The following is a 25,427-nucleotide window of genomic DNA, read 5'->3' on the forward strand; positions in this document are numbered from 1 at the left end:
GCCACCCAAAGCCTGAGTGTCAGGTTCCTTGACACCCCCACACTTCAAATCATAGAATCATAGAATCGTAGAGTTGGAAGAGACCACAAGGGCCATCGAGTCCAACCCCCTGCCAAGCAGGAAACACCATCAGAGCACTTCTGACATATGGTTGTCAAGCCTCTGCTTAAAGACCTCCAAAGAAGGAGACTCCACCACACTCCTTGGCAGCAAATTCCACTGTCGAACAGCTCTTACTGTCAGGAAGTTCTTCCTAATGTTTAGGTGGAATCTTCTTTCTTGTAGTTTGGATCCATTGCTCCATGTCCGCTTCTCTGGAGCAGCAGAAAACAACCTTTCTCCCTCCTCTATGTGACATCCTTTTATATATTTGAACATGGCTATCATATCACCCCTTAACCTCCTCTTCTCCAGGCTAAACATGCCCAGCTCCCTTAGCCGTTCCTCATAAGGCATCATTTTCAGGCCTTTGACCATTTTGGTTGCCCTCCTCTGGACACGTTCCAGTTTGTCAGTGTCCTTCTTGAACTGTGGTGCCCAGAACTGGAGACAGTACTCCAGGTGAGGTCTGACCAGAGCAGAATACAGTGGCACTATAACTTCCCTTGATCTAGATGCTATACTCCTATTGATGCAGCCCACATGCAGCCCAAATGCGGTAGAGTAAGTACAAATACCTGGAACAAATACTCAGGTGCTAAAAAAAAACCCCAACTCCACACCATGTGGATTTTAAAAGACTTCCCCTTAAAAATTCACCTAGAAACGGGACAGGGTAGACTTGATTCTACCCTCACGCAAAACTGGGATGGATTGAACTTAAGTCTGTCTGTCCGTCACTAATGCTGAGAGACCTTAGTCTGAAAATATAAAGCTGTCCCAGGTGTCTTCAGTAGCCCTAGTATGCAGCTCAACACAACACAGTAGAGCTGCACAGCCTGACACCACTTTATAAGTGTTAGTGAACACTTAATAGATTAACAACCACTTGGCAAAGCCTAAAGGAACTAATTACAAAAAGGAGCAATCCTTACAATTAGGACCGTGTACTTAAATAATTTATTCAGTCTTAAAAAAAGAAAAGAAATAAGACTCTTAAAAAAAAACATTGTGAAGAAATTTCATCTTTACAAAAAAAAAAAAAGTTCAGAGAGTTAATGAGATGTTGCTTGTTTAAAACCGTTTCCCAGCAAAACTATGCTTCCTTCATGAGACCACTAGATGGCTATACAAACAAACACTCAGAGGGTGAATCAAACCAAGATTTTGAAGCTATAAGTGAACTTTGTGTCTGGCAAACATATTCTGCTTTTTGCAGAGAAATTTTCTTTAACAAAAGATAAAGATAAATGGATAATACAGCTTATCCCAAAAGTAGCTATTAGAAATAATTAATGTCAATTTAGAGAAAAGGAGAAAGCTTTTGTTTTCATCTTACTTGAATTCATTGTATTATTATACAGAAGAGAGGAAAACCTATTTTTCCCTGGCATGTAATATTAATCCAGTTTAGGTAGAAGAAATTTAAGTAATATCACTGGGAGATGTTGCATTTTCTTTTTTTAAGTTAAAAGAGGATTCCCCCTTCCCCAATGTTTTCCCTTTTTATTAAAATCGAAGTGGTACTCCTGGGAAGGTAAATGCCACACCAAATCACCATCAAGGAAATAATCAAGTTTGGTCTATTAAAAACAGTATCCAAGCAGGATTGTGATGTATGATTTTTCTAGGTAATAAGCATGGGGAAGATATTTTCTCTTGGAGTGTCTTCTGGAAGCTTTTATTACTGTAAGGAAAGCAGGTTGCTAGAACATGAGGAAGTAGAGCCATGCTTGAAATAAGATTTCTTGGGAGAAGGGTCTTTCTCTCTTAAAATATGAATTGCTGTGTGCATTTTGGCTTTAGGAAAACAAAGGTTTGAAGGTGTGTATAGTGTGTGTGTGTGATATTTTTGCTTCACTTGCAAAAGGAAATAAAAGAGGGAGAAGGAAAGGTAGAAAGGCGGAAAGAAAATGCCTCACTTTCCCAGCACACTTCCTCAATCGCTGCAGGGAATGTCAGTACCAGTTTCATTTCCCCAAGCTGAGATGATTATAAAGGAGGACTTTGTAGAATGTAAAGGCAGTTTATCACTGAATGTCTGTGATGGGGTGTCTGTGTGGTTTGAATACATTTCCACTTTATATGGAGGTGGCAAGCACAGTACAAAGAGGCTTATGGGGGCCAGTCCCATGAAACTGCCTGTTGGTGTTACTGGTTGAGAATGGTATGTTTTTTATGTTTTTTTGTTTAGTACTTAAAACTTCTCTTTTCTGATTCCACAGTTGCTAGCATTTGAAAGGTTTGCTGATATTTAACGTTTAAGCTTCTGTTGTTGATTGCTCACCTAATTAAGGCGCTCCAGGCCATATCAGATTCATATAGTTGTTAACTCAAAGAACTAGACATGTCAAGGAGTTAAAATCAAGACAGCAGAATTTGCAACAAGAAAATGTTTTGCAGAGATTATACAGCAGTATTGCCAGGAAGCAGAATTGTAAATGGAGCACTCCTTTTGGTTATAACTCTGTATGTGCTGGGAAATAATTGATGACAACAAACTGAACTCTATACCCTTGGCATGTGTGTGTTTTTAAACAGAACCCTGATATGGAAGTTGATGAAAATGGAACGTTAGACTTGAGCTTGAACAAGCAGCGGCAACGAGATGGCTGTTGCACCATTTTGACGCCCCTAGAACCAATGTCGCCGCAACAACAGGCTGTGATGAATAACAGGTGTTACCAGCTGAGTGAGAGTGACTGCTGGGATTTGCCGGTGGACTACACAAAAATGAAGCCTAGTAGGATAGATGAAGATGACTCGAAAGAAATCAGTGTATGTCTCTTTCATGCTTTGTTCCCTTGAATTTCTAAGAAGTGGTGGTGGTGGTGGGGAAATGATTTACCCACAAGCAGCTATGGTTGACATCTGATCAAATATTTTAACTAGAAATTGTTTTACTAACTATGTGCTCATTTTCCATATCCTTCTGATTTCCATTGCAGAAATTCAAGGTATACTTTGGTTATCTAAGTTCAATTTAGAATGAACACAGGGGACTGCAATTTTGTGCAACTAACTTGTCTAGCTTATCAACTTTGGTTGTCATATTCAGGGATATTAAGGAATGCAGATATATAGAAACTGCTTTGCTAACAGAGCAGAAGACATGTCACATAGATAGCCTATTTTTTTGTCCTTATACTGGAAAAAGCTGTTAGCCATTCACCATAATGGGAAAAAAGTAAACTGCTTGGGATTATTTCCGTGTTCTTGTTGCTGTGATGACATTGCAGACATTGAAAGTGGTAGTAAAGAAAGGAGACGAAGAATCTCGTTAGTGACTATATTTTCATTACAAATTTCCAAATGACAAAAAAGGTAGAATGTGCTGTGTTTTCCATTGTTGCTTGGAAAGGAGGCTTTTGGTAATCATCGGTGCTGCTTTATTTATGATGGTGCTGTTTATCTTTGTTAGGTTCTAACTTTTCCTTAGCACAATTTATAGTCAAGCTTCTGTAATACAGACATGATCTTACAGTCCCAGACTTTAGTGTCAAGGAATTTGGTGATGGTACATTTTGATTGCCTGATCTTATATGCACTTTTCCTCTGCTGTCATATCAATCTTCGTTCAATAAATGATGGCACAGCTTCTTCTTTTTTTTGAGGGGGGGGCCTTAAATGAGACATGATGGAATATGCTTTGTATACATTATCACTAAAATAGGAGAAAATACATAAAAGATAGTATATGCAAACCAAGCAGAAGCGGAACTTTCATATTTTTTATTAGACTGCCATCTACAGGAATTTTTGTGTCCGAGCATCTCAGCTCATTAATCTGAACATTTCCAAATTCAATATGTGGAGAGCTGTGAATTCTAACCTACAAACTATACTTAGTAAGAACAGTAATTTAGAACTGAGGCATCGTTTGTGCATATAACTATGAAATATCAAATACTATGTTTGGATATTTAATTAATTGACTCTGTTATTATGTTTGTGTTTTTCTGGATATGTTATATATGGGAGAGTAAAGTCTTCACATATGTTCATTCTACAACCCCCCCCCCCAAAAAAAAACCCAGTGGATTTTTGTACATAACTATTCATAAAATGAGGGTGATACCCAAAAGAACAACTTCACAGAACAAGCATATTGCAATTTCCAACCCAAGCACGGTAGAAGTTTTTATACCTACATTCAGAGTTCCTAATTCTCGGCTATTTTTCCATGCTACTCCATATTAGCAAACATCTATATAAAATGTGGTTTTGACATTTTGAAGTTTCCCATACAAGCCATTTGAATAAACGAAGGTGAATTCTAAATCGGCAATAAATTCCCTTTCACGCATTCTAAATTACACCACCAAATTTGAAAGTAAAAAGTGGCAATTTTTGGTTGCAGGTGAAAATGACTTCCATATGGAAACCGTTCCGTGTAGCTACTTTATGTACCAGTCTCATCACATGGATTGGGACTGCAGCATGTAAATGAAATACATGCACATCTCTCCTTTGTGTGCAGCTGAGGATGAAGAGACTTCTATGCAATAGGACCAATCCATGCGGTGACCTCCTTGCGCAAGTGATAGCAGCAATGTGAAGTTCCCAACAGATGGAATGAACTTTGAGTTAGCCTATGAAGCAGCCCTAATACCTCATAATGGTCGCCATCACATAATAGTCCCACGCCCCTTTTTCAGTCCCTAAAATCGATCCCAAAGGATTCACCGCATAATAGTCACAGGGGCACTCAGCACACATTCTCTGTACCAAGCAAAGGTGTGAGGGGAGCGGGTGGGCGAGAGAAACTGCAATGACTGATGCACCAAAAACAAATAATAAGCAACAGAAACATAAGTATGTTGATTAATAAAGAATTGTTTCCTCACATAATGGTTGCGCCTCAGGTTTTTCCTCACATAATGGTTGTGTCTCGGGTTTTCCTACACATAATAGTCACACAGCTCTTTTTTTGAAAGGAAAAATCAGCATTAAAACATGCGACCGTTATGCAGTGAAATACGGTATGCACTTAGAATCGCATGTTCATGCAGACTGTTCCTCTCACTTCATCGCAGAGGATGTAGTGTGCAATCCTTCCAAAGTAGTGATTTGCTGAAGGCGCAGGACATCCAATTCATATGTGGAAGTATTTACTCCACTGAAGTGAACGGGGTGACTTTTGAAGGTGAAGAGGCCTTGTGCCCAGAAGATAACATTTCATTGGCATACCTCTATCCATTATGGCCCGCTATTTAATCTGATTAATCTTTATCCTTGCCTGCAGCCAGAAGACTTAGATCCTTTCCAAGAGGCGCTAGAAGAACGAAGGTACCCCGGCGAAGTCACGATCCCAAGCCCTAAGCCCAAGTATCCTCAGTGCAAAGAGAATAAAAAGGATTTAATAACGTAAGCATAATGTGAGGTGAAATTATTTTTTACTCCTTTTATAACCTTTCTCTCTCTCTCTCTTTCGTTGTCTGACTTGAATAAACAATTACATATATGCCTTGCAGTATGAGCATGCAGCATTTGCAGCATATAAATGTTTCAGACTGTCAGTTAAGTTTAAGTGATGAAGCTAACATGGTACCTGCTTGTCCTTAATGATGCTATATCGTACTGAGACGCCATTTTCATTGAATTCTGTTCATTTTGCAGCTTTTTCGGTAGGATGCTTAAACCCCCCTTGCAGACATTGCAGCTAAACTGGAAACAATGAAACTTTTTAAAAGTATTTTTTAAACATACTTACTATTTTGGCTGTTTTTTGTTTTTGTTTGGTGGCAGATGTCCAACACCAGGGTGTGATGGGAGTGGTCATGTGACTGGTAATTACGCCTCACATAGAAGGTGTGACTTCATTTTTTTCATGGTGGATTCTGTCTTTTCAATTTATTGTTTTCAGCTTACCTCAACAATGCTGTCAAAGTAAAAATGTTGAACTATGTGTTAACCCTTTGAGTAATAAATGTTGATCTTAAGAGCATGCTGATTTGTGTGTTGTATAAACGTCTTTTTTCTTTTAAAACTACTACTAAAACATTTTTAAATTTCCTAAAACTTTTTCAGATAGTTAAGCCATGGATTACTAATGCTTTTTTTGTTGTTATACCTACAAACTTATTAGGGGGAAAAAATCTGATAACACCAGCAATAAAGCTTTATACCTAAATATATTCAGAGGGTTAACTTGTGTTACAAAATTCAGTATTGCAGCACTTGCCCGCCCCATCGCTTCTCTGCATTACAATATTTTTTTTTATTAATTTAATTTTTTTTAACGTTGTGTTTGTTTGGAAGGTCTTAGTTTAAAAGGTTGACTTACATGGCTATCCTGACCTGTTTTACAGTCTGTCTGGCTGCCCGTTGGCTGACAAAAGTATTCGAAGTATGCTGGCCACAAGCTCACAGGAACTCAAGTAAGATATAATTAATGCCTCTCTTTTTCTTTTTAAATTGTTTTCTTAGCAGTTGCAAACAGAAGTTTCGGAATATAAGAGGACACTGAACAAAGCTACTGATACCTTACTGAGCTTCTTACGGCATGTGGATATCAAACACTAACACAGACTACGATCCACAAGCTGTGGACGTTGTCCTGTCACAGGTTGCTGATTGCTGTGATGTCACGGCAAGCACAGGCTAGGCAGAGATTCATAGCCCTTATGGATGCCATGCTGTTCATCCATGGTGTAGGAGAGCGTCTGGGATGCTGTGTTTTAAAGAGGAAGCTGTGAAGACCTTAGAATTACAATAACATTAAAGCAATGTTTTTGAAATTGAACTACTGGCCTTCTGATGCAGAACATTTGAATAAATATTGAGCTTGTAGTAAACAGTTGTTGAGCAGATAAAAACAGGGGCTCTTTCAATACATGAGATTTTCAGGTCGCTTTTATTTCCCTGTAGGACAAATAAACTTACTTGGTGGAAGTAGGAAATGCAAACCTTAATGTTCATTTATATTTTAAGTTCCTTAGTGTCCTGTTTTCAGTGAAAGATTTGAAATTAGGATAGCATAGTGCTAGATTAGAATAACACTTCATATCTCAACTGCGGGCACCTGCCGCCAGATTCCAAAAAGCTGAGTGGGGTTGGGGACAGATCCTTCAGTGGAGTTCATAATCTAATAAGTCTGACATTTGGAAGGAATTAGAGTACACCAAAGGACACAGATCAGAAGGAGACACATGGCAACAGGATCAAGAAGGGTCAAGGCCATCCCCAGGTTCTTTATTGCTTGGATGTAGTTGAAGCATTTTGTTGGCATCCGTCTGTCTCGAGAGACAATGGAGTGTTCCTCTGGGGGTGAAGTCAAAACAATGGAGAATCACAGCACCTGCTGTGGCTGTGGTAATTGGTAACTCATAATTGTTGCCTCCCACATTGTTTTTGCTGCGTTAGCAGCACCAAAGTACTTCTCTAGGGGGCAAGCCTGAGCAGTGTGTATGGAGGTCCCGGTTGGCCCAGACGACAAGACCCCCCTCTCATCACTATATTGGATATCTCTGGCCTATAAAAACAAGATAAATGAATGATGTCAAAGAAATTTGCTAGTACAGAAGCAGCCAGAGAGAACTTTCCAAGAAGGATTTTTATGTGAGTACTGAAGACCTAAAGAGCATCTGGCTTTGGAAGATGTCATGGATAAAATCAGAGTTGTATTCAACTCTTCATAATAGTATTTATAAATGAGAACGCACTTGAATTGGTATAAATAAGTTCAGGTGTCCCTTTGAAGTTTAATCAGATCTTTTTGGCAACAGAAAGAATTCCAAGCACCATCACAACGGCTATCAAACAGAGATGGTCCCACTTGAGAGACATTTTTCTTAAAACAAAGAGCAAATCAAGGATACATCAGTATCATCTGTTTTTGCTTTCCCTGTGACTTTATTCACGTCATAAACAACAGTGTTTAGCCCATGAGTCCTCTGAACAGTCAGTATGTACTGTATAATAAAATAGTTCAAATTTCTTTTAAACCATTTCACACAAATGGTTTTTATCAAAACTCTGGGAAAGTATATTAATTCCGCGGAGAAGTACCTAAAGGACATTAGAGCTAAGGATGCCGTCACTTTTGCAGAACAAAGATCCAATATGCAGTTGATTTTTTTAATGTGCTCATAAAGGATTGGCAACATTGGGGGGAGTCCAGGCTTTTAAGCACTTGCAAATGAGATGTTTAAGATGTCCATGAGATAGACTCAGTCCTCTAACCTCATCAGTGAGGGAGGTGGCTTTCTTGTCTCAGCCCAGTTACCACATATTTATGAGTGTTGTAGCAGAACTGGTGCTTCCCTGGTGAGAGTGTGGAGCTCTTTGAACCTATATTTGGGCATCTTCAACTTGTCACTTTTAGATTCCTGCTCCAGTGGGGAATGCTGTCACTTTCAGAAAGGAGCATCATGAAAAAGATAAGAAAATCTTATTCTTCCATTTGTAGCAGAAACAAGAGAAGCTCTGGGTATTCCAAGATGCACTTTTTGGCCTGTCTGATTTATTACCTGAAGGTAACCACCTACTCCTTCATTCTGAAGATTTGTTAGAAAGAGACAATCTTAAACTCTTTCTTTGACTCCTCTGTCATTACCAGATGGATATTGCCTCCTGGATGTTTACTGTTCTCCTTGCAGTAAGCTTCCATACTGAAATTATAAAGATCTCATTGCCACATCTGATCAGCAATCAGATCTGTATTGAAAATTATGAGACTGATCAACTGCCAGCTTCTCTGCAGTTTTCAGCAAAATATCAGCACCACAACTTAGAGCACCTCCGGAATGTCAGGATTCAGTCACATACCAGTATGTTAAATTTGTGCATTTAAAATGGATTGATATGCTCTGTCACCCTGGCACACCAAATCCACTTTAAAAAAAAAAAGCCTTTTTGCAGCTTGAGAAGTGACAGGGTAATGCATTGAAAAGTGTGGGATGAACAAATAAAGGTAAAGGATCCCTGGATGGTTAAATCCAGTCAAAGGCAAGTATGGAGTGCAGTGCTCATCTTGCTTCAGACTGAGGGAGCCGGTGTTTGTCCACAAACAGCTTTCCAGGTCATGTGGCCAGCATGACTAAACCGCTTCTGGCACAATGGAACACCATGACAGAAGCCAGAGCGCACGGAAATGCCGTTTACCTTCCTGCCACAGCAGTACCTATTTATCTACTTGCATTGGTGTGCTTTTGAACCGCCGACCTTCTGATCAAACCACCAACCTTCTGATCAGCAAGCCCAAGAGGTTCAGTGGTTTATACAGGAAGACACATAAACACTCTGTAAGGAAATGAGATGAATGCAGGACAATGCTCATTTTCATATAATCACCCTGTAAACAAATCAGCGTGAATGCTCAACAAAGACAAGACGCAGTTTAACCACCATGTAAGCATTGTGCAAGCTATTTGGGAAGAATGCTCAATTAATAGGTCATCTTGAGGGGCCCTAATTAAAACTACCAGGGAGGAACAAATCTTCCCACTCCTCTCATTTCTATCCCAGCTGGAGCAAGACCTGGTTTGCCCCACCTGCCTCCCTCCTCCTCTCTTCTGGAATCCATCCTACATAGTCATAGAAAAGCCCCCAGGGAGGGTGACAGGAAGGAAGGGAAAGCCCTGAAGTCAGCATCAAGCACCAGGGGATCATGGCAAAAGGTCCCATTCTTCATTTTGCCGCAGCAACAAGAGAAACTCTGGGTATTCCAAGGTGTATTTCCTGGCCAATCAGATTATTGCCAGAGTATTATCACCTTCACCACCATTCTGAAGATGTTGATGTGGAAGAATTATCAGGGCCATGCACATAAAGGAAGTAAGAACAAAAAAACCACCCTTTCAGGCATGATGACCAGTGCATGGACTTCAGTAAAAAAGCTCCACAACTGAAAATATTCCAAAGTATGGCATTGGATGTCCTTGCATTCCAAAACAGGAGCATCTGTGCCGCTTTGCCAGTGGAACTGGGAGACAGCTGCAGGGCCAAAGATATCAGAAGACAAAAACTAGAAACTTGGTGGCAGGCTTGTTCCTTGGGAACTCGGGTGCCCATGAGACAAGTGAAAGGCATCAAGCTGAGAGAAGCGAAGCAGTTGTTGTTTAGTCATTTAGTTGTGTCTGACTCTTCAGGACCCCATGGACCAGAGCATGCCAGGCACACCCCTTGCCACTTTCCCACTGTATCCTTCTCTTCCAGCTTCCTGCCAGACATACAAACATACGCACATATATACATACAGGAACCCCTGCTAAGGAGAGTCTCCATGCTTCCCTTTCCTTCCCTAATGTTCTGTCAGGAAGGCAGAAGCACCAAATGCAGCCCTGAAAACTAGAATAAGTACTCGTCTTTTTCATTTTGCCAAGTAAGGGCCCTTCCCTTCCACAGGTTGAGTGGATGAAATGCATCTATGCCAATAAAAGTACAGCTCAAGCTTGTTAAGAGTTCACAGAAGGCTAATCCACAGTTCCTCTTGTCCCACAGCTTTCCACCAGGAGGAAACCGCTCTTTAGCTCTCAGTCGGCGCAAACAGTCATTTGTGTTTTCTCCAGATTGTAGTCAAACAAATAGACAATAAAACTCACATACAGTAGATACAAAAGGAAAGAGAAATACATCAAAAACATCAAAAGGAAAGAGAAATACATCAAAAATATCAAAAGGAAAGAGAAATACATCAAAAACATCCTATTTCTAAAAGGCCACAGAAGGTCAAAGACCTGGTTACAGAGGAAGATAAAGAAAGACATATAAAGACACCAGGGCTTCCTGGGGAGAGCATTCCACAAATGGGAAGTCACTGCAGAAAAGGCCTATTCTCATGTTGCCACCCTCTGGGCCTCTTGTGGAGAGGACACATGAGGAAGGACCTCAGATGATGAGCACAGGGTCTTGGTCAGTTCATATCGGGAGAGGCAGTCCTTGAGGTATTGCAGTCCTGACCTGTTTAAGGCGTTATAGGTCAAAGCCAGCACTTAGATTGGGCCTGGAAACTTAATTGGCAGCTAGTGTAGTCGGGCCAGGATTGGTGTCATTTGCTCAAACCATCTTTCCACGGTGAGCAACCTCGCAGCTGAATTCTGCACCAGCTGAAGTTTCTGAACTTCAGAGGAAGCCCTGCATATTATGCATTGCAGTAATCTAATCTGGAGGTTACCAGAGCATAGACAACAGTAGTTAGACTATTCCTGTCCAGATAAGGATGCAACTGGGCCACCAACTGAAGCTGATGGAAGGCATTCCACATCACCGAGGCCAGCTTAGCCTCAAATGACAGCAGTGGATCCAGAAGTACCCCAAGCTGCGTACCCGTTCCTTCGGAGGGCATGTAATTCCATCAAGAGCAGGTCTCCTCCTATCCATTCAGTCTAGTGTACTGTCCACTAACAGCACCTCAGTCTTCTCTGGACTGAGCTTCAGTTTATTCAGTCCAGCACATCTGCTTCCCAACCTACAGATGTAAAGGAGAAGTAGAGCTATGTGTCATTGCTGACAACATACTCTAAAATTCCAGATGACCCCACTCAGTGGTTTCAGGTAGATGCTAAATAGCATGGCAGGAGGAATTGAGGAACCCTGCATTGAAGGCCCCACAAGGCCAAATGATAATCCCCAAGCATCAGCCTCTGAAAACAACCGTCTAAGTAGGTTCAGAATTACCATCTGCTGATGGTGTGAGGGATTTACTGGTATCTATTTCGTTTCTGTCAGATTATGACTAGTCCCTAACATCCTGCCATGCTTCCTATATTAAACATTAAAAAGGCCTTGGCTAATAATAAGAATAATAAGAATAATATATTTATACCCCTTTCTGGCTGGGTTCCCCAGCCACTCCGGGTGGCTCCCAACAGATTAAAAACAGAATAAAACATCAAACATTAAAACTTCCCTAAACAGGGCTACCTTCAGATGTCTTCTAAAAGTCAGATAGTTGTTTTATTTCCTTGACATCTGAAGGGAGGGTGTTCCACAGGGCAGGCGCCACTACCGAGAAGGCCCTCTGCCTGGTTCCCTGTAACCTCACTTCTTGCAGGGAGGGAACCGTCAGAAGGCACTCGGAGCTGGACCTCAGTGTATAATTGCAGATTATAGAGCCCATGATGCAGTGCAACTGTGATATAACTGCATATACATAACAACATCTGGTACTCAGAAGCAACCATTCCTGTATATAGTGTGTGTGTGTGTGTGTGTGTGTGAGAGAGAGAGAGAGAGAGAGAGAGAGAGAGAGAGAATATTGATGCATATAATATATATGAACTCTATAGCCAAGCTGCTTCGTGGATTTTATTGTCCATATGCTACAAAACATTTGATAATGTTTAATATAGGGTGCATGGTAGCACATAATGAGACAGAATAAATCCAACAGGCCAGGCAGATTTTTCACAGAAATGTATTGCTGGGTGAATGGATTTTATTAGAGTTAGAGGTTTGAGAGGGCAAAATATGATAGGATATTATGTGAAGAACAGTTTGATTGAATAAGAATAAAATATGGCTCACCTTTCATTTGGTGGAGAACTACCATCCTTGCTAAGTGTAGTTTTTATTTTTCAACTTGTGCATATGTGGCAGAACATGCCTTTAAAGTCCATTGAAGTATTTGTTGCATGCTTCACACGCATGTATCCAAGCTAGAGTACATCTAGCCTAATGGCCTGCTTCCTTTCCCAATTGCACAGGTTAGATAAAAGGCAGGGCACTTGATTAATTTCTAATCAAAGGGTATTATACATTTATCCACCTGTGATTTAGCTAGTATGTACTATTGGTTTAACTTGATAACTAGCTAAATACTATTATTGCCTTTTTTCCTGCAATGAGACTGTTCAGTTAATCAAATCCAAAGTGCCAGAAAGTACTTTGATACCTATCATTTTATTCTTCAGCAACAAAAGAAATCTACATATATTGATTTAGCTGTCATCAGCCCTTCCTGCGGTTGGTGCTGGGAGCTATATAAGAAAAAGAGACTAATGGGAAATGCCTTGTTCATATTTGTCAGGTTGCTTTGTGGATCTCAGTTGCTGGCTGTAGCCCTGCCATGTAGGGCCCATATAGGGCCACATAAATCTGGTGGCCCACAGATTTAGTGCTGTGTTGAGGTTATTTCAAATGCATGTAAAAGTCAGCAGCCAAGAAGGGGGATGAAGAAAGACTAAAACTATGTGGTTGATCGTTACAGAAAGGAATTACTTTGTGCACAAGTCCTACTGAGCTGAGTTTCACAAAATCACTAAGTTAGGGAAAGGCATTCTGGTGGCAGATTCCAGAAGCCATTAATTCTGATTTGGGAGAAGACTCTTGGGAAGATGATAAATGATCTAAAAGTTTCTCCAAAAAAACACCCCAAACCCCTCTCATGCTGGATCTTGCTTGTGCATTGATCCAGACTGGTGATGTCACCAGCCTGTAAGAATTTGCCAGGCTGAATTTTGGAATTTCTCAGTATATCAGGTGAGAGAGAAGTTTTAAACTCTTGTTTTTCGGTTTTTCAAATACATGGAGTCTGACGGCCCTGAATTAATAATGAATATTAGTCCAGTGAAAGAGGAGGTTTCCGGCATATGATGCCTTCTGTTCGTAGGTGGTTCCACCTTGATGGCTCTGCCATTGTCAGCCTGCTAAATAGTCTAGCAGAACGCCTTCAGTTCTAAAACCCAGTTGCGGACAATTTTATGGGTGTGTGGTTCAACAAGCAAAGAAATTATCCTATGAATAATTGGAGTGTGGATTATATCAACATTTGGGCCAAGGCACTGAACTAGTGCAGTAACACGGTACCACTGCAGTTTGCAGGTTAAAGTACGCAGTATGTTCCCCCCCACCCCCACCCACTCATGGCAACTCGACAATTCAGCATTTGTTTCCACTCTACAAAATATAACTGTACTGTAATTAGTTTAGTCCCTGTTTTATGCCATATCTATGGGTATGAATGCATGGACAGATGGAGTGTGATTGAACTCACTGGCCTTTCCCTACTAACCTTCCTGTATTCATCTGTAACTCTGAACAGAGCCTGCATAAGCTTCAGGTTGAACATGAAGGTTCTGTCATGTGGCCAGAAAAAGCAAATCTCCCCTCTACCAATCTGTGTGTATACCAATGTTACGAACACTGCAAGTCCTGCAATGAGCTTTACCAACCCACCCAACCCCATAAATAGGGTTATTATTACTGTGATATTAAGATGCCTCAAAAATTGCGAGCAATTAAAATTATTAGTAGGATTGGAATGATTAATAGAGAAGATGCAGGAGGTAAAATATTAACATAAGGACCCACAAAGGGGAGGGGGGAGTCTATGGGGGATTTATGGAATACTCTATTTTTGTTTTGGTTGTTTGGCAATTGTTTGAAAATTTCAATACCTGTAAATGAAATAATTAAAAAAAATAATTGCAAGGGGTTTTGTAACAACTTTTGCAATTCAGAAGTATAACTGATCTATTATTTAGGCCGTGGGATTATAAGCAGAAATATCTAAAAGCAATCACCACCTGCCCAGATCCCAGTACAGCATACCAGTACTATGGCTGGTTCACACATGACAGTGGTGCCCACACAGTACCCAAGTAGACTAGGCTTCTGGCCCAGCTGCATTATGTTGGGGTACCCTTTGCCCTTGTCTCTGCATAGGCGGTATAAAGGGATAATTAGAGTTGCATACTCCTATGTAACTTCATTGCACAGAGAAACTATAGTCCAGATACCAACATATAGGAGATACTGAACTCATATAATTATATCAAAATTAACTATTGTCCCATACACCATACTGATTGTGTAGCAAAAATGTCATGTTTGAAGTGGCTGTAGTTTCCAAGAACTTCATAATTAAGATTTCATCTCGAAAGGTGATCACATTGAAAGCCAGCAAGAGCTACAGAGTAGTTCTACACAGGTTTACACAAAAGTAACCTCAGTAGGATGTACTCCAAGAATATACATAGGGTTGCAGCGTTAATTAACTTGCTATTTTCCTTTAAAACTTTGCAAACTTATTCAGTTTTTACATGGTGCCCTCAAACGGACACCTTTATTTACTTTGACTACAATCCTATGTACGCTTTCTTTAGAGTAAATTTAATTTAATTTAGTGGGGCTTGCATAAAATGGATAAGGTTGGATTGTCATGTTGTGATGAAACTTGACTTTAAATAGAAATTGCTGTAAACAAAGCCCTGCTTCATTTGGGGCTTACTCAAAGCGTCTCACTGGGATCTCATTCCAGATTTTGTAGCTTAAGCAGAATGAAAAGTCACCCTCTCAATCTCTCAGCATTATAAATATTCCAGACTGAGACTATAGTGTCACAGTCAGATACAGTATTACAAAACCAAGATCACTATATCCTCATGAAGCATAGAGTCTAAGCCATTTGCCGGTATCTGAATACCCATGCTCCTATCAACATAGAATCAGCTACAGGTCAGTACAGCTCATACCCTAATGTACCAGTGCAATGTTTCTTTAGTATACACACAAATAGGTATGCTAAGTTGAGACACAGATCCCAATAGATATCCAAGTAGAATATATCCATGGAAAATGATGTTCAATCAGGAATCCCACTGTACTTATACATCTGAAGATAAATCTAATTAGTGCCCCACCTCATTAAACAATAAAACATAAATATGTAGACCTAATAACTCAGAAGTAATGGCATCAGTGGGATTCACAATGGGAACCTAAATCAAATCAATTCAATTAATGACATTTTATTAATATATGTAACCTGTTAATCTTATAACTTTTCATAATTTTCTTACAGTTTCTTACAAAACATCATGTTTGGTTTAGTATGTCGGTAATAATTTTAATCATAGAAAACTCATTTCTAAATTATTCAATAAATAACATGAATTGTATGATCTAGTCAAGTTAATATCTCTTTTTGTTGTAAATATATTTGTTGATCTGCTTGTCTCAAGTATCAAGCTTAGGGTTCATTCCAAAGCACCTTACCTGAGGGTAAACCTGAATGAATATAAATTTAAAAAATTAAAAAATTGCCCAGTAGCACCTTAGAGACCAGCTAAGTTTGTTCTGGGTGTAAGGTTTCGTGTGCATGCACAGGAAAGCTTATACCCAGAAGAAACTTAGTTGGTCTCTAAGGTGCTACTGGACATTTTTTAAAATTTGTTTTGACTATGTCAGACCAGAATGGCTACCTACCTGAATCTGAATGAATATAGTTGGACTTACTTAGGAGTAAACATGTCCAGGACTACACTGCAAATGCCTAATTGTGGCCGTCCTGCACATATGTGCATAATGCCAATGGATCTTTTCAAGTACTCTCTATGCTATAGATTTATTCCATTTTGTTTACCATCAGTTTTACTAATTTTAGTAGAATATATTTCCATAAGACTCATTGCTGTTTTCTTCCAAGTTACTTGTGCTTAGGAATATTAGTATACCCTATCAATAATCAATTTATTTGTAAAAAAGAACAACCCAAAAATCCAGGCCATAACAAAACAATATTATGTACATTACTGGTGTAAAACAGAAGATAACAGGGAACATCTCCCAAGTTAATACTTAAAAACGGTCTTGGCAAGCCACTAAAAGACCCAGTTTTGGCATGTAGCCTTCCTAATTTTCTAGGCCTTTACACAATCACATTTGCAGACCTCGCAGTATTATTTTCAAACATATTTCCAAACAGGTAACTCATGATCTGCTCAACAGGGTATTCTGGAATCTTACCCAGAGAGAGGCGCCAACTCATGGGGGCCAAGCACTTTTGGTCTCCCCTAATATTTTTTTGAGAGAGTTCCAAGCCCCTCTCCAGTACCCCAAAAAATCAGGGGGTGAAGGAGGCTGAGTGCAGAGCCAAGCATGACACAGCTTCAGTTCCTGGCTCCTCCTCCTCCTGCCGCTGAGAAGAATGTGGGTTAAAGCAGCCTGCATTCAGTTACAGTGGCAGGAGCCACCAGCCATTGAAGCTGCACTGTCGCCATGTTTGGCTCCACCCCAGCTCCTCTTGAGCATTGCGCATGCAGCGTCCCCCCCCGCCCCCGTCCATCGCCCCCGAAAGCTAACACCTCTGTGCCCAGAAGAGATTGTAACAGGAAATTCTGAGCGGCTGTTTCTGGGGGGCAAAAGAGAAGAAATAGAGCAACATCCTCTGTAAGCCCTGACCAAAACTAGCACACCAGTTGCTCATAGGTAACCCAATTACATTACCCCCTGATAGTCTCCAATAAAATAGTTTGAAGCCTAGAAGTGAGTCTTAGCTAGTTCTCTCAGAACACTTTTCAAGATAAGTGCTCTTGTGTGAGATATGCCATTCAAGATAAGTGCTCTTGTGTGAGATATGTCATGAATAAGCACGCTATAGTAAAGGTAAAGGTACCCCTGCTGCCCGTACGAGCCAGTCTTGACAGACTCTAGGGTTGTGCGCCCATCTCACTCAAGAGGCTGGGGGCCAGCGCTGTCCGGAGACACTTCCGGGTCACGTGGCCAGCGTGACATTGCTGCTCTGGCGAGCCAGAGCCGCACACGGAAACGCCGTTTACCTTCCCGCTAGTAAGCGGTCCCTATTTATCTACTTGCACCCGGGAGTGCTTTCGAACTGCTAGGTTGGCAGGTGCTGGGACCGAACAACGGGAGCGCACCCCGCCGCGGGGATTCAAACCGCCGACCTTTCGATCGGCAAGCCGTAGGCGCTGAGGCTTTTACCCACAGCGCCACCCGCGTCCCTGTAAGCACGCTATAGCAGTACCTATAATTCTATGTCTGTTGAAGAGCTTTCCCTTCCTGCAATTCTGTATGTTTGTAACTTTTCTGGCACATTCATTTTAATCAGGGTTGGCAAACCAGTTTTTAAATTGAGGCCACATTCATCCTTGGCTAACCCTCTAGGGGTCTCATGCCAGTAATAAAGGTAAAGGTAAAGAGACCCCTAACCATTAGGTCCAGTTGTGGCCAATTCTGGGGTTGCGGCGCCCATCTCACTTTATTGGCCGAGGGAGCCGGCGTACAGCTTCCGGGTCATGTGGCCAGCATGACTAAGCCGCTTCTGGCGAACCAGAGCAGCACACGGAAACGCCATTTACCTTCCCGCCAGAGTGGTACCTATTTATCTACTTGCATGCCAGTAGCAGGGGTGCCAAAAGCAGATGTAGTCACTGCACACTCCTGCACGGGGGGATGCACTCAGGTACAAAGCCCCCTGCAACAGATCTGTGCATATCCACTGTGGAGATCTGTGCACATACTCTAAAGATTTGTGTACATCTGCTGAGGAGGGGATAGATAGAAGGAAGTTAATGATAGAATCCTCAGGTAAAAACACTTAAGGATTGCCATGCAGATTGTGATTTCTAGGCACAGGCCTGGGGGGCTTTCTCGTCTGTCCTGCCACTTTACCCAGGAATACCTGCCGTTTACTGCTAAGTCTTAACAAATGTCAGTCAGGCTTTCTGCAGATTGACACTTGTTCCAATTCAGCAGTAAGCAGTTTTTTCCTGGGGAAAGCTGCAGGGCAAATGAAAAATACCTCGGATCCATGCCTACAATAGAAAGCACAAGATAGTCGCAAGAATGGACGAGCCCAGAGACGATAGCCAACGGAAGCAAAGAAATGATGTGGCACATCCTAATCAGCGTTGGACCAAAGGAGTAGGTGGGCTTCTGCTGAATCATGTTTTAAAGACATGATTTAAAGACAACCTGTTTATTGAGCATTCGTTCTGATTTGTTTGCAGCGAGAGCAGGTGACATTGCTTCAAAGCAAGTGTTATCCCACACTTTACACTGTTTCCCCATTACTTTTCTTATCGCAGTGGGCCTCTTTCGAATGGAAGCTGGTGTGTGGCATAATACGCCCCCAATCAACTGTATTTGTGTAACCTGGTTTTGCCAGTATGTGACAAAATCCCTCTCGCAAATAGAAACAGTCAGTGCCCTAAGAGTCCCTCAGCAATAAGCTGCGTCCACCCAGTTGGCATTTGCATACAAAGCTGAGCAGAAGTGCAAACAAATGGATTCCCATTGTCCCACCACATTCAAACATTAAGAAATCCCATAAGAACATACTGGAGGAAACCAATGGTCGATTTGGTTAAACATCCTTCTTCCTACAGAGCTCAGTCAGTCACCTCCTAGGAAGACCACAACAGGGCTTGAAAACAATAGCCTTCTCCTTAAGAACCCCTGTTCGGTGGCATAAACATGGAGGTTTGTTTGTTTATTATTTTACAAGATCTGTTCATTTTCTATGCCTTAAAAGGGGAGCTGTCAAGATCCAAACCGGTCTGTTGTCTTTTAATTCTATGGGGTTGGTCAGGGACTGAGAAGCACGACGCCTGATTCTGCAACTGCTCCCTTTGTCTTAATTCCACAAGGTTCCCTAGTCTCTCTTCTCTATCATCACAGGTCAATATTGCCCCTCTTTTTCTCTTCCACATCCCACAAGTCTCTCACCCCTCCCCTCTATTTTTACTGGCTCCCCCTCCCTCCCCCCCCTTTATATTCCTGTTAGCTGAGAGCCAGCATGGTATAGTGGTTAAGAGCGGTAGACTCGTAATCTGGTGAACCGGGTTCGCGCCTCCGCTCCTCCACATGCAGCTGCTGGGTGACCTTGGGCCAGTCACACTTCTCTGAAGTCTCTCAGCCCCACTCACCTTGCAGAGTGTTTGTTGTGGGAGAGGAAGGGAAAGGAGATTGTTAGCCGCTTTGAGACTCCTTCGGGTAGTGATAAAGCGGGATATCAAATCCAAACTCATTATGGCATCAAGAGCACATGAGGCTTTAACTTTCCCCGTAATTCACCCACAGAAGTAGTATGGCTGGGAAGTAGTATGGGAAAAAAGCTCTTTACCACTTACTGCCTGCTTTCTCACATCAAAACTCTGTCAAAACTCTTTACACCTTATGATTGCCTTAAGCAAGATAACTAGTGGACAACCAAATCTACAACTAGCATACAAATCAAATCTTGAAACCACTGGTTCAGAACTTGGCATCTTAACTTTTTCACAGTGGGGGACTAGGAGATGAATCTCTCCCAAGTCAGTCCAGAGAACAATGGTTGTGAGGTGACTGATAAATGCAATTTATTTATTTATTTATTTAGAAAGTTTGTCTTCCACGGTTTCTTTTTTGAGGACATTGCCTAGCAACTAACAATCCATATTGTTACATACAGGTAAAGAACTGGGGTTCCTGTAATGCTGATTCAGCTGACAGTGGACCTGATTTGGGGCTAGTGGTGATTCATCTGATCTTTACCTCCGTACATCTTGTGTCTTCTAGCCATGGTGTTAATTATGGTTTTGTGGGATTCTGCCATACCAGAATATGGGCTTTCCCTGACTCCATAGTGGTGTTCCTTCCCTTTCCTTCTGCTGCACAAATCATTTTCATTTCCTCATCTCAATATTGATTCCCGTTTTAACCTTTGGCTTTCCTTCTGCTCTGCATGGCTGATTCAGCAGCCTATTTCTACACCCCTAAGCATGCAATCTTATTTGAATGATGTAAAATGTCTTCAACCCAAGCAAAGCTTTGGAAAGTACTGTCTGTTTGTAGAAATTGCAATAGAAATATTTTATTTACCTTTTCAGTTGTTTATGGTTCAGCATCTTATTTCCCCCTTAAACCTTACATCTATAGAAAAATTATGTGCTGATACAACTTTATGGTAATGAACTACCTATCTTTTTTCTGCTTAGAGAATTTGACAGTCTTAATACGCCATCTATATATCAGATAAAATCAATGATTATCTTTTGTGTCTGTTCAGTCTTTCATTCTCCCCTCTGAGCACAGGCTATTGAAAAGTTCTTCATTTCTTTCCCTCAGTAACAACTGCAAAATCTATTCATGCTTTCTCTACCTGTTGCTAAAATCCTTGCCCATATCCTGGTAATCTTCTTGCCTTGCTATTACAGTTGCTTTTTCCGTGGCATTATCCTTCTTCTGGGTCAGTCCAGAATCCCTGCAACAAAATCCTCCCCACTTTTTGATGATATGATCATCTCACATCTCCTTAAGGCTGTGACTTGGCTTCCTAATACCTTCTAGATCAGCTTCAAAAGCCCCATGCTTATATGTGAGGCACTCAAGTACCATGCGAGAGGACGATATTTCTTATTTCCTTTTTCCTTACTGAATAATTTCCATCCCTGGTCTCCTACATGTATGATCAAAATCAAGTCAAAGCTGCTGTTTCAAATGCCTTGGTCACTTTGTTCAAAAGACATGATGTGACCTTACTGAATGGTGTTTAATCCTTAACAGGATTAAAGTACTCTTGCCTAAATTGTGCAACGTCTTCAATGGGATCAAGAGCAGTGATCTTCCTCTACTAAATCCCAGCTCATTTTGTGACTTTCCCCTCAAAATCTCCACTCCAATGCATTTCATATTTGCCTTGATTTACCAATGGTTCTAAAGCACTACACTAAGGTATGGTTACGTGGTACACATTTGGTACACATCACCCTATGACTTATTAGCTGGCACACTGAATGGCCACTTATTTAAGAAGGTCCTTTTGCCTTTTATAAGTTTGATGGCCATATCACCCACAGTGTTATTGGAATGAGAGGAAGATGTAGGGCCAAACCACATATGAGGCAAGGTGAGGCAATTGCCTCAAGCGGCAAGATCCACAGGGGCACCAGATCCTGATGTAGATCTTTATTGCTCCCTCGTTCCTGATGTAGATCTTCACTTACCCCATCTTCCTTGGCAAGGAGGGGGATGCCATTTTGTGGTTCACCTCAGGTGCCAAAATGTCTTGTGCTGGCCCAGGGCAGATGTGTTGTTTGCTTGAGTAGCACTCGTTATGTTTTCCCTTCTAGTATGTCTGAGGCTAGAAACATAGATAAGGTATAGAGAAATCACCGCACTGCCACTTTAATTGTGCTGTGAGTTCTGTTTTCATATTACGTCTATCTCTAAAATACTAGTGAATCGAAATGTTGATAATATATCCACATTGCCTCTTCCTCCTTGCTCGCCTGCTGATATTGCTTCCTCCTCCAGCTGGGAAGCTTCCACAGCTTCCTTCTCGAGCACTGAGCCTTTGCATTTGAACCACAGGAGCTCTCATCAGAGATCCCTCCATCTTCAGCCATTGCATGTTAGTTATGGAGAGTCTGTTTACTTGAGCTCCAATGCCACTTGTATTTGGGGGGGACGGGGACATGAATTGCAGTTTGTTTGTCTTTGCATAAGTCATGTCTAGGTTCCACCACCACAGGCCTACATCACAATTTGGGTGTGACATAATTCAGCCCAGCTCTGCAGCGAATGCTGCATGGCTAGTGGTGATTTCAGCTTCTGGTGGAGCTATTGCAGGACAAACTCACAACAAAACGAAACTAAAACCCCACAGCTGAAATCCAGGCAAAGTAAAAAGGTTGAGACAATTCAATTATCCATGCCAGAGGCTTATTCTAACAATGATGTGAATCTGCACTTGCAACGTTTTTTTATCCCACTATCTGAGCTATTAGGCTTCCAAACTGCAAAAATTGAGTCTTAGGTCAATCATACACCACATTTGAGTATTTGAGGAAGAGTGGCAGATTGTGTGTCAAAGGAGAAGTTGCTATGTGTTTTGGCTATAACTGTCTTTTTACAGAGTGAGTCCCTTCAAGCTCCATCTTCTCTTACCCGAAAATGCCCTCTTGGAGAGCAGTTGCTTCCCACCCTGGTTTTGTTTGCAGGGTTTGCCTGTTTTCTGGGTTTGATGGTTATTTGGGGCCAGTCTTTTCTCCACTTTGACTCTGCCCTTGGAGGTGCACTCCGTTGTCTCTCGAAACAGACAGAGGCCAACAACAGCATCTGGGTCTAAATGTCAAGGCACTGATGGGTGGGTAACCCATTGCAGTTCTACCACAAATGGATTAACCATCCAGTGCCTGAGCATTTTACCTGTGTTTACTGATGGTGCACATCAAAAAAATTGGTCCCAGTATTCTTTTCAGTGTGCCAATCCTGGGATATTTGCATAAAATATAGGTATATACTATTAAAAGTGCCTTTTTTTGGCACTAACTTGGTTTTTTTGTTAACATTTCTTCACCAATTCATCAGTGCAGCAAACAATAGCAAGAAATTGTTTTCATGTGAACACAGGCACATCTTAATTAGTTCATTATTATAAGTAGTTTTCCATAGTTCTGAGTAATTAAAAAAAAAGAAAAAACCTAGAAAGGCTTTCAATTTAAAATGCCTTTGTAGCAAGCAGTGCTTTCAAGATCATTCTTACAGACTTGGATCCTCAATATGTTACCATAAAGTGCTTCTGAAAGGACTTGTCTGTTGACCACTTCCTCAGTTCATAGGTTTATTCTCTCTTTTCCCACTGTCACAATCTCTTAACTCAGCCCAAAGTGAGGTGAGGAGAACATAATTCATTCTGTCAGTAGCCCTGGAGAATGCTGTTGGAAGCAGTGCCTGTATGAATGGGGGTACATATCACTCATCTTATCATTCTTTCTCCTGAAAATAAAATTTGTGGGGGAAATGTAATCTAGTTAATCTAATACCAAGTTAATAAATGAGTCGTGAACTGAGATAATGAATGTGATCTCTTCCTCCCCCTACCTCCTTTTTAATACTATAGAAGGGAGCGATTTGCTACTTAATGAAAAGTTGCCCTCTAGGTCAGTCTCAGATTTGTCAGCTTGTTAGCAAAGGAAGTTCCACTCGGAAGAATTGCTGCTGGTTAGTCTGGTGGAGGGAAAGCTTGGATCTTTAAAACGTCACACACACACACACACACAAACACCCCTGAGATAATTCTGAATTACATAGAAGTTTACACCCAGTGCTGCAGAACATAGGAACACTGCAAAATGGAATTGCACGGCAGCCCTGGAATTTGAAAAAAAACACGAGATTTAACTGAAGCATTTTCCAGTTCTGAAAAGTGTGTTTAATGTAAAAAGAAAGAAAGACAGAAAGAGTCTCTTGACTGGAGGGTAAACCACAGCCTTAAAGAGCTGGAAAGCCATAATTAAATCATGCATTGATTCTGAAAATGTGTGCTAGATGAGAGTCTAAAAAAATAATAAAAATGTGTTGCGGGAGGAGGGGTGGAGAAGCAAAGAGCAGTCACACCAGTGGCATCGCCATGACAACCATGCTATAGTCGGGCCTACAGGACTTTTCCTGCCAAAAGTGAGGGAGATCACTGTCCCACTGGGTGGTTTTGTCCTGTGATGGCGTGTTACATGGCACAGTGGCATTATACACTACAACAGGACATGGCAGGGAAAGTGAGAAGCGGTCGCAGAGCCTAACTTCTTTTGACACAAGCCCCAACTGACACGGCTTGAGCTAATAATGTCATGCCACTTTGTGAACTCCTTCTCCCGCCTCCATTGCTCAGCAAATGCTGCATGCGGCTTTGCAAAGGGGTACTTTGCCCACTTTATTTTTGTACCCTGACACGGGTGGGATATGTAAAGAGAGAGAGAAAGAGAGGGAGGGAGGGAGAGAGAGAAGAGGAAGGAAGAATGGACGGGCCACATCCGGTTGGGGGGGGGGATAAAATCTCAGCTATATGAACTTGCTGCCTTCAAGCTTTAATATTTGTGATTAACAAGAAGAGCAGAAAAACGGAGTAGACTTAGAAATCCAGAGAAAAGTTATTAAACTAGATAGTTGCCAGGATTTGAATGAACTCAGACATGTTTCTGTTTAGGATTTGTTTGGGGGTTTGTTTTTTGGAGGTAAAACTCTTTAGGCTGTAAAATGGTGAATTCCTAAAGATACTAGCAGTTGAGCTTTCTATAAATTATGTAAGTCTGACAATGTTTTTAAGTAATTAGGCAAGTAAAATAATAATGAGAATAATAATAATGAATCTTGGCTTTTGCCCACAAGAGGGCAGTATACTTTTTGTTGTTGTTTTGTCCTGCCTAGCTTTCTTCTGCCTTGCTAGAAGGACATTTCCTCTGGTGAAGAGATCTTCCTAGCTAAATCAACATCATTCATTGCCTGGCTGTGACGATGTACATTAATTACCTGCGAAATATTACGACTAGCATGTAATGTTGCCGTTGTTACGCTAACATCAGTGCAGTTCTTGTCCTTTTCCTGTTGTGGGTTTGCAAATTCAGAGACTTGGGTCATTTGTTGTTGATACTGAAGATATCCAGGAGCTGATCGCTGGGGATGGGATTGCAGGGTCTGGTATGATCAGGCATCTTCCAAGAAACTCAAACCAGTAGGGAGTTCAACTCTAAACCCTGGAGTCTCTGCTGCTAATCTGCCTTACTGTTGCCTGCCCTCATCCCCTTACAGAGGAATGAGGTGGGGTAATAAATCTCTACACACACCCTTGTCATCTCCCTCGGGTAGGTGGTCAGATTTGCCCATGG

The 25,427-nt window shown here is 41.3% G+C and overlaps 1 protein-coding gene and 1 long non-coding RNA gene across 18 annotated transcripts in view; one reads left to right on the forward strand and one right to left on the reverse strand.

Annotated features, from left to right (window-relative positions):
- Window positions 1-25,427, forward strand: part of MYT1L (myelin transcription factor 1 like) — a 286,624-nt gene that overhangs the window by 241,604 nt on the left and 19,593 nt on the right. For 13 of the 17 annotated variants that reach the window (XM_083431460.1, XM_083431451.1, XM_083431450.1 and 10 more), the window contains 4 exons: window positions 2,641-2,877; window positions 5,345-5,466; window positions 5,848-5,910; window positions 6,411-6,479. In XM_083431460.1, the coding sequence (XP_083287586.1) occupies window positions 2,641-2,877; window positions 5,345-5,466; window positions 5,848-5,910; window positions 6,411-6,479 (491 nt within the window). The remainder of the gene's footprint in view (window positions 1-2,640; window positions 2,878-5,344; window positions 5,467-5,847; window positions 5,911-6,410; window positions 6,480-25,427) is intronic. The other 4 variants (XM_083431454.1, XM_083431455.1, XM_083431464.1 and 1 more) reach the window with 1 other exon arrangement.
- Window positions 3,817-16,935, reverse strand: LOC310673441. The gene is made up of 3 exons (XR_014509013.1): window positions 16,789-16,935; window positions 5,813-5,980; window positions 3,817-5,432 (listed from the first exon to the last, which is right to left on the reverse strand). It is a non-coding gene; the product is annotated as an uncharacterized lncRNA (long non-coding RNA).

The sequence above is a fragment of the Podarcis tiliguerta genome, assembly GCF_965153285.1.
Source record: "Podarcis tiliguerta genome assembly, chromosome: 3".
Classification (NCBI taxonomy): domain Eukaryota; kingdom Metazoa; phylum Chordata; class Lepidosauria; order Squamata; family Lacertidae; genus Podarcis; species Podarcis tiliguerta.